This window comes from Microplitis mediator, chromosome 1 (assembly GCF_029852145.1).
Source record: "Microplitis mediator isolate UGA2020A chromosome 1, iyMicMedi2.1, whole genome shotgun sequence".
Taxonomy (NCBI): Eukaryota; Metazoa; Arthropoda; class Insecta; order Hymenoptera; family Braconidae; genus Microplitis; species Microplitis mediator.
In genome coordinates this window covers 27,060,535-27,077,000 of record NC_079969.1, presented here as the reverse complement: position 1 = coordinate 27,077,000, position 16,466 = coordinate 27,060,535, and the positions used below count along the sequence as shown (strand labels likewise).

General features: G+C 32.4%; 1 protein-coding gene across 5 annotated transcripts in view; it reads right to left on the bottom strand.

The window, feature by feature from the left end:
• Positions 1 to 16,466, bottom strand: part of LOC130670782 (pikachurin) — a 78,435-nt gene that overhangs the window by 22,106 nt on the left and 39,863 nt on the right. For all 5 annotated transcript variants that reach the window (XM_057474320.1, XM_057474312.1, XM_057474339.1 and 2 more), the window contains exons 6-7: positions 12,065 to 12,266; positions 6,957 to 7,101 (exon numbers count right to left, since the gene is read on the bottom strand). In XM_057474320.1, coding sequence (XP_057330303.1) covers positions 6,957 to 7,101; positions 12,065 to 12,266 — 347 coding nt within the window. The remainder of the gene's footprint in view (positions 1 to 6,956; positions 7,102 to 12,064; positions 12,267 to 16,466) is intronic.

The window sequence follows — 16,466 nt, the reverse complement described above, 5'->3', positions numbered from 1 at the left end:
AGTAGATCTTTGCGGGTCTCTAAGTAGACGAACTGCGAATCATAAATCGGATTTATTTACATAAATAAACGGGAATTAATTAATACAGCTACGGGTTTGTACTTGAAGACAAGAGTTGTCATGTAAAATGCAGCCACACTGGTTGCTGACAGAAATTTACATGGTGAGTAGATTACTTGTGCTATGGTAGCAGTTGAGATATGCCAGCAGTTGAGACTGTGGCTAGGGTTGCTACCGGCAACCCGGACCTATTCTATATTATACATGTCTGCCACCTATAAATGCACATGTACCTACTCTACGTCTGATATATGTTCGTATAACTGTGTATATATGCCCTATCTGAAGGTATATTTGGGATGTGTACATTTCGAGCATGTGAATTTGTAGAGGGCTGTTCCAGGAGTCACGTAAATACGATGACTGGTAAATATATATCTATGAATTAGTGCGTGTGCTTTTGACTTTGTATATATATGGGTATATGTAAGTATACGTGCATATGTGGTGATATATATACATATATTATGCAATGTCTCGATTGCGTGCCTTCCGTGTTGATTAAATTGATGCACTCAAACTTATTAAACATTTATAATGTATGTTACATTACTGTGTAATTGTAATTACCCGATCCATTATAGTTTGTTGTTATCATTATTAGTAAACGATTTTTGATCCAGTTAATAATTTTTTTTATCTCGGTTAGGGCGTTATTTTCATTTTGATGCCAAGCTCATAAAAATAGTCTTCCAATCGATTTTGAGAACTTAACGTTAAAATTAAAATAACTAGAAAACTATGCGGAATTTGAATAAATTTTATTGAAAATAATTTGTAGGGAGTAAAATTGTCTACAAAAAAGATCCTACGACATTTTTTGATAAGTCTGATAGTTTTGCTGGAAAAGTAAAGGTCTCGAAATTTACTGTAGATTTGAATTCCAGCTCCAATAACTTTCGAACAGATGGATTTATTAAAAAATGATAAGAGACTTTTTTTGTAGAACGTTCAATTCTGCACAAAAATATTTGATGGACATTACAATGCAATTTATGGTTCATTGGTTTCAAAAATCAGAAGAAAAAATCCGTCGATCGGTTGACTCTTTGAGCTCGAACACATTGCTGTGAATAATAAACAATGTGTCATAGACAATGCATGTTTACCCATGTTCCCCAATGTTCCCCAATGTTCACCAATGTTCACCAATGTTCACCAATGTTCACCAATGTTCCCCAATGTTCCCCAATGTTCCCCAATGTTCACCAATGTTCACCAATGTTCCCCAATGTTCCCCAATGTTCCCCAATGTTCCCCAATGTTCACCAATGTTCACCAATGTTCACCAATGTTCCCCAATGTTCCCCAATGTTCCCCAATGTTCGCCAATGTTCACCAATGTTCCCCAATGTTCACCAATGTTCACCAATGTTTCCCAATGTTCACCCATGTTCACCAATGTTCACCCATGTTCACCAATGTTCACCCATTCTTGAATGGGCTTGAACTCGAAAGTAAAATTTTCCGTAGGATCGATTTTCTTAGCGGAAAGTGAATAAAAATTTTTCTCCTGTGTTATTCTTATGGGAAATCGAAAAGTGCAATGCGGAAAACCTTAATATTAATATTAAGGGCTCATATTTTCAGAGGCCTATTTCGGCATCTAAATGAAACTTTTGAGCCTGGTTCTGAGAAAAAAAAAACTTTTGTTTTTTTTTTAAACGCCCTAATGTCGGTACCAAATTTTGTTCAGGAAAAAATTTGATTTCTTGATCCTGAATATGCTTCTGATTTTTTTGGACTTGTATTTGAAGAAAAAAAAACTACAAAATTTTGATTGAAGAAAATTTTGAAAAAGATTTTGTATAAATAAATGCCAGGAAGTAAAAACTGCTTCAATGTAATTGTAAAAGTATGAATTAGTATATAAATTATTTCGAAAAAAAAATAATTTTATTAGAAGAGGTCGAAAATTGGCTGATAAATTGAGTCGGCCTATTTTTGGTTTTTTTGGCCAAGAAAAAAATTTTATTATTTTGGCTCGAAATTTTTTTACCCACGATTATTAAATTCTCAAACAAATTTATAAAAGTATAATAAAATGATTCAAAAAGTCTAGAAGTTGTTAACGAATTTAGCAAACATTCAGGAACAAAAATGGAAATGAATGTCATATATATTTATGTAAGTGAATTTACAAATTGGATTGTATACTAACTAATATAACTCGAATTTGAGCCATTAGCAATTACAACAATCCCAAACACTTAATGACAAAATATAATTAAGTAATATTGTGGTGTTACGAAAAAAAATATTGAGGTAATTTAAGTTATCTCGGAGAAGGATAAACGATTATTTTTCGTTGGCCGTTGTTAGTGACAATTCGATTTAGTAGACGGATAATAGAATGGATAGATAGCTAAAGATATAAAGAGGAAGAGAAAGAAAGAGAGAGAGAGAGAAAGAAGGAGAGTTATAGGAGATGCGGATCACCTGAGACCTGGGACATGGTTTTTGGAGTTGAGTTAGGAGTAGTGATGGAGTAAAGACAATTTACGAGATGGCTAAGAAAAGGATAGTTTTAACGCTTCACTGACATTCTCATTCGAACTGATATAAATCTTCACTGCTAGTTTTACTGTCTGCACTCTTGAAACTGTCACTAAGTCGATTTTAAAACTTATACATATATATAGATAAATTCCCTTTGTTTTTACCGCCGATTTATCCCGATCCTGATTAGCGATTGCTAAAGAAATTTAACTTTTCAAAAATGTGCGATTCAATTCGGAATTCAAATTCAGATCATTCGAAAATTTTCTCATTATTCGTGACTTTTTAAATTTCTATTTTGCAGGGAATTGGATCAGCGTTCAAATATTCAATTTTTATTTAACAGATCAGTTTTTTTTAACCAAAAGATATCTCGTAGACTTATATGAGCCTTATATATGAATTCTATTTACCTCTGATGAAAATTTGAAGCATTGGAAAAAAAGCCCGAAAAATTTCGAAAGTGAACACGATTTTCTGAACCCCATATCGTCCCCTTTTTGGGTAAATCTCGTAACTGCAGAATTATGATTTTTTCAAAAATTGTTCAAAACATCTATTCTGTTACACGTGCGTTAATGAAAATATTAAAATTCAAAAGTCTCTTGAACGTTCTGTTATAATGATCAAAATTTGAAGCTTTTTTTACGCAATAGCAGTACTATATAAAGAATGTTTTTCACTCATAATTTTAATTATGAAAAAAATGTAGTTATGAGGTTTACCCAGAAAGGGGACGAATATATTATATTATTTAAAAAGTTGCCGCTCTAGTAATAGTCCAATTGATATATTTTTCAAAATCATACATTGTTTAGTCAAATGCAGTATATTTTTTAGTAAATTAATTTTAAAAAATTTGTTATGGATAACGAAGACCTAAAAAATATATATCCGGATATATCTGCATATATGAGACATGTATTTATATATATGTTGCATATATGCGACATATTCCAGATTTGCCCGTATATATATTTTTTTCGTATGGGTATTGAAATATTTTCGTTCAAAATAAATTTTTCAAACTATTCGAATCGAATCGTTCGATTCGATTCGACACGAATAACTCGAAAGTTTTGACTATTCACACACTTCGAATAATAAACTTACTGCCGTAAATTTAATTATATTTAGTACAGAATTAATACTTTCAAAACATTCGTTGACAAAATTCAATTGAGTGAATTTTCATTGAAAGTCAAGCTTTGAATGCCAAAGATAACTTATGGAAAATTTCAATGCCCGCATGAGATTTTATTATAGATAAAGGTATATATTTATTATATATATATGTGTAGGTATATATCTATATACAGTTGCATAAATTCTTGACGTATACTTTTGAGAATAATGTTGAATGTTCAAGAGGAACTCAATTGCGTTACCGGAAACTGCTGTCTTTTGTTAAATTTCTCTCTTACTCTATTCCCATTCTCTTATTCAATGAGTGTACCACCACCAGCACAAGCTCTCTGTACCCGTGGATTCGCATTTTCTGTAGTTGTCAGGTCGGACTTGGCTGTGGGTAAACTAGTTTTATAAGAGACAATGATATTTGCTGACGTTAATCCTTTTCTTGTCATTGATTTCGTAACAACGGCCAAGAATTTGTACAAGAAATTTAAAAAAAAAAAAAAAGAAAATTAAGCGGAGAGATAAATAATAATACTTGTAAAAAATTACCATAATTTCAATAAAATTTAGTGACATCGCTGAGGAAATAATAATTGCGGATAATTAAGAAAAGTGATGAAGAGCGACCATCAGCATCGTAATTCTGTAGACGCAAGATTAAAATTCATAAGTTTAATTTAATTTAAAGGGTGGTAAAGTTTTAAGTTTTGAGGAGTATAAATTGGGTGAAAAAACTAGAATAGAGAAGATGTAGAGATAAGTTAAGGCCGTGATGAAGAGAATGTTGAGAAGAAATAAAAGGAATTGTTGAATGTGAGTCTGACCAATCGTATAATAAAACGCCCTGAATATTAATGAAAAAAAAAAAAAAAGCAAGAGAAGAATAAGTCGTTTGGGTCCGTGCTAATTACCGCACGCCCTGTCGGTGATAGGGACACCGGGTGCTTAATGGTACTCGGGCTTAAGTGGGTTTGCATCAGGACCCATTTGCCACCGCTCTTGTCAACTTTTAAGGCCATTATCTCGCCGTCAAGCTCAACCGCCTGTATACATATATTCACTCTATTAAAGATCTTCAGAACCGCATGTTTAATTACACGTCCACAAGATTTTATCTAACTATTATTATATATTTTATTTTATATATTTTCCATTTCATCCCACTATTGTAATTCGCGCTCTGCTTATTCTCACGGGACATTCTTTTAATCCTACTTTCTGTACTATGGTTAATTCACGACCACATATCACAATTAATGTGACTTGAAAAGTTATGAAATTTACACCAGCGAGTCCGTTTGTGCAGACACGTGTGCTGATTAAAATTATTGTTGTTATTTTTATTTTAAAAAACTTTAACTCTGAAAGCTCTGGGATACTTTTATTTTGTTTTAAAATTTTATCTCAAGTTTTAATTGATTTAGTATAAATGGATACGTGATTAAAAACAAATACTTTGTAAGGAAAATTTTTTTTACTTTAAATAAAATTATGAAAAAAAAAAAAAAACTAAGCCTTGGTGTTTGCTGGAGTTCTCGTATGGATCGCCGACCATAAAAGATTGGATTATACTTTGTAGGGTGTGGCTCACACAGGTGCGGCACACACTCAACTCACGCTCATGCAGCCCACTTATACACGGCTTTTTCATATATTATATATATAGGTACATATATATATGCCGGACAGTATGGTCATTTATCTTGGGTGAATATGTCAAAGTGTGAGTGATGTATTAAGCCATAGTCGGATGGATTATTTATTAGTTAGTAATCTACCTTTTATGTCTCTCAATTATTGAATTCAAACTTTTTTTTTCTAAATTAACTGTCACTCCCAATCAATAAATATTTTCATGACGTTTCTAAAAAATTATTCATTTAAAAAAAAAATCTACTGATTTATTAACGACAAAAATTTTCTGAATACATTTCCAAATTAATTCAAACCACATGCGGGCAATTAAAAGAAGCTGTGGCCACCTAGTGGTAATTTATGGAACTACTAGACTACTGGGATTAGTGATGAGCTTAGAAGGTTATTTCTAAGATTTAAAACAATAAATTTGATAAAATTCATTAATTGTAGACGTCTTTCGAATGGCGACTTGGCCATCGATTTTAACGGGAGCTCCTTTCAACCATGAATCGAAACTTATTGAAAAGGAATCAGGTTAATATATTGCGAATGACAGCTTTTATCGTGTTAACGTACGGGCGAACGGACCAATGGACATGACTAGAAACACGGATTTAAATTTTATTTTTCTGCATATAAATCCACACGTAAATAAATCCATTTATCGATCACGTAAATCATAACCTCTCGTCTTGAAAGTATTCTACTGATGTCAATTTATTGCATTATATAAATTATATGGACGATTCGATGTGAATACATTCGGAAAAATTTCCTGCGACAGCAAACTGCATTTCAGAATTTGACTATTGCCGAAATTTAGCCGACGACCTAAAAATAGCCGAAAACTTGTAAATTTTATGTTCTACAGTTTAAAATTTTTCCAAGGTCTATAATTTTATCAAAAAAAAATACTGTCGCCGAAAATTTGCAGACTTAACTTAGCGGCCAATTTTCAGCCTGTTTATTAAAAACAATAAAATTTCGTTGTGTTTTTGGCCAAATTTTCGGCCTTTTCCACTAAAATTCTATAGTTTTCTGTGATTTCGGCCAAATTTAGGCTTCTTACAATAAAATTGTATTGTTTCGGCGTAATTTCGGCCAGATTGAGCTTTTTCGGGCATTAAATGCTTAATTTACGGTGAGCATGACTGAAGAATTGGTTACTTTTCGGAATGTGTACACAACAGTCTTAATTTCTGACTTAATTTTAAATGGTAATTACGTATTTGTCAGTATCTTGTGTATTTAAAAAAAAATAATTATAAACATACGTAAAAATATAAAATATGTTATTAGATATTTCTCGTAGAGTAATGCGGTGAGATGCAATTAGTAGATAGAACCACATGGTCTACCAGCATAATTAGTATGACCAACAACAACTGAGCATAACTATACAAGTGGATTCAACTGTCACGGATTTAAATAGTCTAGACCTTGCTCCAAATTGTTCGAATCTTATTATGACTATTATTACCACAATAATAATAATAATAATTACGATTGTTTGCAAATTCTGTTTTGACATGTTTGTCTTTGATTGCCGGGCGTACATGATTTTGTTTGCCTTCTATAATTATCCACTATATATATACAAGTTTATGTGTATAATTGTGTACCTTAGATCTTCCTTGGACACGTTTGCCTCCATTTAGTTGAATCCAAGCATCCCAGCGGTGTCTATATACATTCAGGGTGTTCCATTCATTCAACTTTACTGTCTCTGCGCTCCTTACAATCCCGACTCCGCTGCCACAATCAAATCTGCATTTAAAAAAAAACATAACTTATGTAATTTATTGTCAGTACTTTAATTAAATATCAACTGAAGCTTAAGTTTAAGATTCTGCAGGGATTTAGTTGACTATTTTTATCCGCGTAGGTGCTGAGCTAATACTCAGATATCACGAAAAGTCATGGGCTCTCAGTTTACGGTAGAAAGAACTGAAATATGAGTTTCCAGGCGGGGCCTTTTAATCCTCGCCGGAAGCTGGATAAAAAGTTTTAAAAAAATTTAGTAATTATTATCGCTGGGTCAAACGACTTTTTAATGTCAACTTTTTTTATTTATTTTAATTTTACTTGTGTTTATTTTCATTACTTTTATTAATGTATCTTCGCGTTTTAGATTTTATTTTAACATCTTTCGAGTGAAAGATAAATTATTTTGTGTATTATTAATTAATATTAACATAATTTTAATTTAATTACTTAAGAAAGATTGCAAAGTGAATTTAATTAAATTAATTTTTCATTGATTAATAAATAATTACAAGTGGAATTTTTAATTGGAAATATTGTAAAGATGAGGGGAGGGGATTTCAATAACTAACACTGCTTTTTGTGTTCAATATTAAATTCACCTTTTACTTTAATTTTACTTTGGAATAATGAATTTTAATGATCAAAGAGTTTACTTATATTGATTAGTAATATGTAAATGGATAGTCTCTTTTTATTGTTATGAATAATTTATAATCTCATAAATAAAATCATTGATTAGTATTAATAAAACATTTAAGGGAGTGCCAGAGATGGGGATTAAGAAAGTAATGCAAATATGAGAATTTAAATACTTGATTTTTTTGGTCGAGAATTTTGATCAACTGAAAATTTTCTGCACATGTAAGTTGTGATTTCTTATCGAATTCGACTTTCATAAAAAAAATTTAATGAAATAGATAACTTATTTTTTATACGAAAGTTTTAAAATTTATAGAAATAGAATTGATCGAAATTTATTACGATAAAAACTGGAAAATTTGAAGTTTGTATTTACAATACAAGCAACGAAATTTCAATATTCGTAATAGTTATATATATATATATATATATATATCTATGTTTTATTAGATCTGATTAGACTTCAATGATATGAAACCCATAAATATTTAATTATAGATATAGGTCCAATACATACATATATAGAACAGAATGTGACAATTGTAATATTAATGTTATGAAAATTTTGTTTTGTCAACTATCAATCAAATAAGTTATTTTAAATCTTTCATCGTTCTGCGGCAATAGAAATTAAATCGTCTTCATTTTCAATTAAAAACTTGAATCATTATTGTTTTTATTTTATTTTTTGCGGTTGATAATAAGCGAATCATGCCTGACTCGCCAAGAGCAACCAGAGTTGCCTTCAATATTTACCACCAAGATCCTAAGAGAGCCGCTAATGAATCACTGCTGTACTACGTAAGCAACCAATAGGGGAAATAAAAGTGTTAAGGAATTCTTTGAATGGTAGCAGAAAAAGAGAAGAACCAGCCGTTGCCATGCGGATCGGCTGATGAACAGCCACCATTCAATAAAGTTAACATACATCTTCAACAATTGGAGATGTTAGCTATCGGCGTAAAAATAGTAACTACGAAGAAAACAACGCATTAGACGGGTTTAAATTAAATGACAAACAGATAGATGACGAACACATAACTAGTCATTATGAAATATATTAGCGAGCCTTAGAGAATGAGTTATTGATAATAATTAAATATTATTTTAAAATGCTCAGGAAAAATTGTTCAGGAAAATTCTCAAAAGATGGTTAGCATCACTCTGCTAATTTATCTGCGAATATAATACCTCTGAAATAAGTGTCCTACCAGGGACACTATAAATTGTGGGCGCGATCTAGTGGCGAGCGTCGAACTACTCCCGCTGCTGCCTAGCACCATAACTTCCTCTCCACTATATTTATCTTTTCTCCCAAATAATTTTTCTCTTAGTCTAAGTCTTCATGCGAGCAAACAGCAGCGGGAGTAGTTCGGCGCTCGCCACTAGATCGCGCCCACCATTTGTAGTGTCCCTAGTAAGAAACTTATTTCAAGTTTTTATATTCCCAACTTGAAGCATTCACGGGTCGATTACACGTCTGTTATTCAACAGAGTGACTACAGTCTTTTTTGATGGTAATATATCTTGTATTACATTAAGACATTGAATACTTATTCTCGATATGTACAAAAATAAAAAGTTCATTTTAGGTAAAAAAAAAAAAATTTTTTTTTATTTCATACTTATATATATATATTATTTTCTCATTCAATTTAAATTAAAATATTTCAAATCATTTTTATTATTAATTGAAATCTATTTACAACTAAAAATTTATTTAATTCAAATTCGTTACTAATTAATGACAATTTCACTCTGTTATCTATTTTAATTAAATGAATTGCTCACTTTTTAACTTAATAATCATTAGGTTTAAATATGTATTTATTAACCTCGAACAAATATATATTTATTCTAAATAAATATATATTTCTGTGTCCAAGTAATATTTAGTAGAGTTAATGTAATAATATTTTGCTTTGATATTTGAGTTTGATGGCACTATAAAATAATTTAGTCGTCTATTAAATAAATATTTTCTTAACTTTACCAAATGATTTTATTATTTTAGAGAGAGAAATATTAATTTTAATTAAATAGAGTCTATTAAATCATTTATTAAAAATTACAAATAGATTATGTTGACGTAATAAAATTTAGTTGTCCCAAATAAATATTAGTTTAACAGAATTTAACAAAACCGATTTAATTGTTCGAAGAGAAATTTTTTCTCATTGTGGTTATAATAGATTGTTTTGAATAGAAACTCGGAAAATTTCTGTAATTACTCTACTTCGGTAAAAAGTTATTAAACTCACAGCAAATAACAGAAATTTCTTGCCAAAATTTTGAAAATTCCCGCGATTACTCTACTTCGGTAAAAAAAGTTAAAAAAAACTCCCGGTAAATTATAGAAATTTCTTATCAAAACCAAGAAAATTTCCGTCGGTATTTATGGTGTTGTACTCTTAGAGTGCCCGTAATGAAACATTTATAAGACCGCTGTCAGTCCCTCAATTTCAATAAAAGTCAAAATCTTTTTAAATATTTAACCAACCATGAAACGCGGCATAGAAACGAAATAAATTTTTCCAAAGCCCACGAAAATCCCGATTTCTATGTTAAAATTTCTATTGGGATTTGTTCCCAGTTAAAATTTTTTTCTACAATTCTACATTGGGTATTAAATTAAAGCTCACGATCAATAGATGATAATAATTTTCCTAATACATTTTCAATAATTTAATTGGCTAAAAATCCGATATAAGCTTAAAGTATGTCTCCTTGAAAAATAGAGGCTTAAAATATATGAAAAAATTCCTATATAACTATCACTACTTTTTTTTTTATTGATTTCAGACATCAATTTCTATTTCACGCTCTATATAAATCACTAAAAAAAAAAAAAACGTCATGGCAGTTAATAATATTATTATTATTATGAAATAACTAGTAGAAACTAAATATAAGAGTTTTAATTTTCGTAAATGTAAGTGCCATTATCCTGATGGCATTCTAGTAGTTTCGTATTTCCGAAACGAACTTGTTACAAACTCAAATTGGTTTTCCCGTCGAGATCAACTGAGTATCTCTCATGAGATCGTGTTCGTATATATATATATATATATATATATAACTATATAACTACATAACTCCATACATCTTTATATATATATATACAATTTATAATTTACATTTATATATATCGTGAAATACAAAGCTTGTGTTACATTTAATAATAACGTTCTAATAAAATCAATTTGAACTGTATTAAATTCCGTGTTTTCTAATTAATTAAAACAATAACAATAATCAATTAATGTAACGAAGCTAACTGGTGGCCAGTTATTCAAATGCTTACCCCATTTTCCGGGGTCTGTTTCCTCACCCTTTCAGGTACACGCGCAAATATCCCCATCTAACCCCTAGATGATACCTTAGTCGAACAATATAATCAAGTGACCATATGGACGTTAACCGGAAGTTCGAAAAACTCACCTACTTGACCCCATTGTCTAACCACAACCACCACGAGTCCATATTTGTGAGCCTCACACTTTTTGCATCTCAGGGCCCATACAAAAAAAAATCGGCCCATTCTTGGGTCCTGAATGGCTGTCAATTTTCAAGCATCGGCCGAAGATCGGCTAAATATCGGATGATAACGGTATGCCAAGCATTGGCCAATCGTGGCAATCAATCATCGGCCAAAGCTTGGTATCAAACCGTTGGTCAACGAACGGCGGTTAATTGTGCGCCATTTTTATAAGCAAAAAGACGGCTGCCAATGATTCACCATGCACGGGCCAGTGTAGGTAGTCATTTATTGGCCAATCATTGCAAACCAGGCATCAGCCGATCTATGGGAAAATTTCGAAGCTCGGCGACTTTGTATGGGGAAATAAAGAGACTCTGGGCAAAGTGAACTCGGAGAGGCCAAGAGGCCGCTTCGAGACAAAATGGTGACTCTAAAAAAGGTCTTCTCCATTTGTAATCATCCAGATTTCAAACGAACCATTAACTCACACGTGTTCTCGACCCTGAGTGCAGGCGGTGATCACTCAATGCTTTTGTATGGGACTAAATTTTGTCAGCCGACTCAGTTTTTCCGTACCAACTTAAAAGCGCTGTCTTACAATTTTTAGAGTTTTTATAGTTATTTATACTAATTGTTGATATCCACAAAGTTACCAAATCAGCGGAATCAATTTTGGGAAAATTCGTTGTGTCAAATTCACTATTTAAACTCGGCTAACTCTGACAAAATTGGGCATGGTGGGGGGCAGAAATGATCACCGCCTGCCTGAGTGATTTTCTACTCTTAAAACCCAAACTCTTTGATTTTATAAAACAATGACAAGAATAACATATAGTAAATTACCTGAACTCAATGAAACCGTGATGAAGTATAAGTGCCATAAAATCACCCTGTAGATCATCACGTTCGCCAGTGAGTATAAGAATTCCATCCCAAGCTTCCGGCCTGAATTCTAGGTCTAGCTGAATGTGCTTATAAGCAGCCTTCAAAGCTGGAAACGCCAGCCACCCGTGTCCCGTAAATCTCGGTGACTTAACTTCTGCTTCTGAAAAAATTTTTATTAAAATAATAATATTAATAATAATAATTTAACCATTTTTTATTACTAATTCATAAATTCAAAATGTTTTCAAATTAAATCCGTATAGAAGTATAAGTTTTTAAAAGTTATTCGAGTAAAAAAAAACGTAGGGTGCGAAAATCCCGCACGGACGTCGTATCAATCACTCGGAGGTATCGAAAACGAAGAGCAAGACGAGGGTCGGTACGAGAAAGTACACGCCGGAGACTCGAGACTCCAGACTATAAATCAATGGGATAAAAAAATAATGAAAATAAACTTTTAGTTTTAACTATCGATTTGTTTTCTGTATAATATTTTACTGGATCGGGAATTTTGGTCGCAAGAATTTCTCTAGACAATCTGTTGTGCAGACTAGTAGACTGTTAAATCAGTAGTAAAGTGCACTAGTCTGCTGAGTCGCTATAAAATCCGCTCGGGCTTTCCGGATTCCGAAAAGTGTTTGGAAATTCCTTGAGCGTCAATCCGGCAACTTTCCAAGGCGCTTACGCTACCAGTCAATGGCTTCTCTAATGTAATTCCGAGTACACAACTTTCTTCAAAGAAACATAATACCCGCTAACAATAATAATTTTATTATTATCACCGGGACTTTTATCAGCTAATTTACATGCCAAATTATCAGTATACACTGCGAAGCCTTGAAGTTCGGTGTAATTATAAGCGTTGATTAATGTAACCGTGATAAAGCACAATTAAAAGTTTAAATGAAAGTTTGTAACGTGAGGACAAATAATCAGGATCCGGCATACGTTCCCAGCATTGCTGGTTAGATAGTTTTCCTCGGTTGGATTTCAGCCAATCTTTTTTAGTTTCACTCCATTCTTTTTTAGCCGACCATCAGAGTCAAGTCCACCCACACTGAATCTGCATTTCTAGTTACGTACTTAGCTTGCAAAGACGGTGCTTAACCCCAGTCGCTCTTCTTCATCATCATCATCATCATCATCATCATCTGCTTCTTCTTCTTCTTCTTCTTCTTCTTCTTCTTCTTCTGTACTTTCTCTAGCCCGACAGTTTCTCCTTCCAAGCTCAGCCTCACATCTTTTTTACCCTACCATACCCATCATCTTCAATTCCCATTTTTTCAGGCCTCTTTTTAACCACTCGAAATATACATCCGGTGACTACTCGGCTCGGGGGCAATGCTAAAATATTTGCCGGTTCTCGAGTACTTTCGGCTCTCGTACACGAATGAATAAAAAAATTTCATAAAATGCTTAGTACTCGAATTCTTTTATTCATTTATACATCGCTTTATGTCAAAATAAAATTACCGAGATTCCTCCTCGAGTCCTTGGCATTAAAAAAAAATACTATTTATTCGAATGCCAGCTCGCCGAAAAAATTTTTTGTAATAATTTATTCTAAGAAAGTTAATTACTGTTGATGAATAATATAAATTAATTGACGGTAAATTACGTTAAACGTTTTAATGAATTATTCAAGCAAGCAAATATATATCTCGAGAGTTCGGCTGAGAGGGAGTAAGAGAGAGGAGTCAAAGGTTCGGTACTTAACGAACTACTGCAAGTTGGTTTCGGTATCGCTGCTCGAAACATCCCCTTTGATTGACTTCTCACAAAGCTCTTTCTTGCACTCGCATTAAACTATCGATCGTCATGCAGCCCGCGAGCTTTTATGCAAATTAAGTAAAGCCAGAGGGATCACTAGCAGGTCTCTGAGTCTCTACTTTAGCATGACAAACCGGTCGGTAGTTATATACAGCTACTGGCTTGCTCGTTCTCGTTCTCGTTCTCGTTCTCGTTCTCGTTCTCGTTCTCGGCACATACCCGCCAGTTCTCAGAACGTGTCGTATATTCCTGACTCCTATGCTAATAGCTCCTAGTACAGCTCGTAGCTTACAGCCCCCGACCCACGAGTCTATATCTAGCTTCGCGATCGCTAAAAAATTTTTATCATTATGTACTCCGGCTTTTTTACAGCTGAGTACTAAAAAATAATTTTTTTACCAGTAGTTTTTTTATCTGTTGAATATTCTTGGCGATACACATCGAGGCCGCCGACATAACACTAATTCGTATGCACCTGTGGCACATTGACGACTACGACTATGACTACAACTACGTCTACGACGGCGACTAGTTGGTACCCGGTCAATCGATACTCTTCCGTCAAGCGATGTTTGACCATGCGGAAAATTCTATTGTGTGACGTACAACTAGTGAAATAGCCAAAGGAGATATAAAAAGGTCCATATTGTGCTTTACTTGCCCATATAACTCACCGGATTATATTCAATAAAAAAATAATAAAAATATATATATATAATATATATGTACCTTTTTATCGTCAAAGGAATACAATATTTTCTGACGTATTTAACTTTAAAGGAAAAAATTCCATTTCATTTCAATTTCTAGTAAGAACTTTTTTTTTTTTTTTAGTAGAAAGAAATTGTGTAAGGTCAACTTTTGAAATGACGTTTGACGTTTAATTTTTTTTTGGAGAAGTCTAATGAGTCTAGTGGGGTACCCCCTAAAAAAAGTAAAAAAAAAAAATTTCTGGATTTTAAACGAATTTGATTAAGTTTAATTTTTTTGTTAGTAATTTACATGAAGAAAAATTATATTTTACATGTTTATTGGATACAAAAGAAGAAAAAAAATTTTTAATAGTTTTTATCATAAAACAAACGTCATTAATATTTTTCAACTGACAATTGATTTTTGAAAAAGTTTACCAAAAAAAATTCAAAGTAACGCTTAATTATATTCACAGAAGTGATTTTGGAATGATCCTGAAGTTAGCAGACATTTAAAAATTTTTGAATTTTTGTTTTTCAACAAATCAATTGCAAAAAAATAAAATAAAAATATGCACATGTAGAAAATTTATAAAACTGCAGGTGCAATTTTTCAAATATTTTTTTTTTTATGGTTTATCGTCTAAAAAAAAATCCAATAATTATTGGACGTCTGCTAACTTCAGTATCATATTTTGGAATGTTTAAAAACCATTTAAAATACAAAATTTTTTTTTATCAAATTTTGGGGGTACCCCGTTTTGCCTACCTACCCCCTTTTGCCCCCCTTTTCCTATTTGTGTGGAAGGGGGAGTTTTTTTTTTTCTTTATTACAAAGAAATTGTGTAAAGTCAACTTTTGAAATGACATTTGACGTTTAACTTTTTTTGAAGAAGTCTAATGAGTCTGTATATTAATTGGCAGGGCAACGAGAAATATATGCGTGTAGGTATTTGTGTGGAAGGGGGAGTTTTTTTTTTTTTTTAGGTATAAAGACACATAAAACACGGCGAGTAAGGGCGCGGAATAATTATTGGGCGTCGGGGGTTGTTGCCAAGAAACGAGTTTGCTATTCCCCAAAGACATTGCTCGTAAAACGGTGTACACACCCAAACGATAATTGCTTCGTCAATACTTTTGCAGCCGACTTGCTGGTACTACATTTACAGTCACGCGATTTCGAAAGCTTTTCCTAGACTCTATTGTACTTGTATACTACAGGCTATAAATACACCGCAGTAATGTATTGTACGAGAAACCCCTAAGATTCAATGTCTTTCCTGATGAGAATTAATAATAAACAGTATTCTAGCCTTTATTTTATTCCGATAAATTCGGTTCGCCGACTGGATAATTAGAAAAACGTTATTTGTTTTTCTGTGGCAGGGGAGAGACAAGAGGGTTTGTAGCTCTCACTAAAAATTACGTGTCAAATTTTATTGTGTTTTATTTGAAAGCTAAATTAATTATTTAATATAATAGCAAACTCATAGATTTGATGTAAAAATTGCTGACTCAAGGGTAAGATTACTTCCGCTTTGGTAGACGGCTTTTAATACGAATTTCAGTTAATCTCGAATATGCTTCTAGCCAAAAAAAAAATACAATTCGCCTACCCGAGAATATTTTATCAAAGCTAAACGAATTTCGAATCAGACGGTTTTAAATTTTTATTATTTTTTAAAGTTAATTAATTGTTTCATATTCATATCGGTGCCCGAGTCGAAATTTGAATCGTAAACTGGACGTACTAGACGTTAAAAACGTACATTCAACCTTTGAAGACGTAAATGGCCGTGAAAACGTATTAAAGACTTAGTTGACGTACAAAAACGTAAATCGTAGACACAACCTTTCAAAACGTAGAATAAAAAAATTAAACCGTATCGAAAACATTT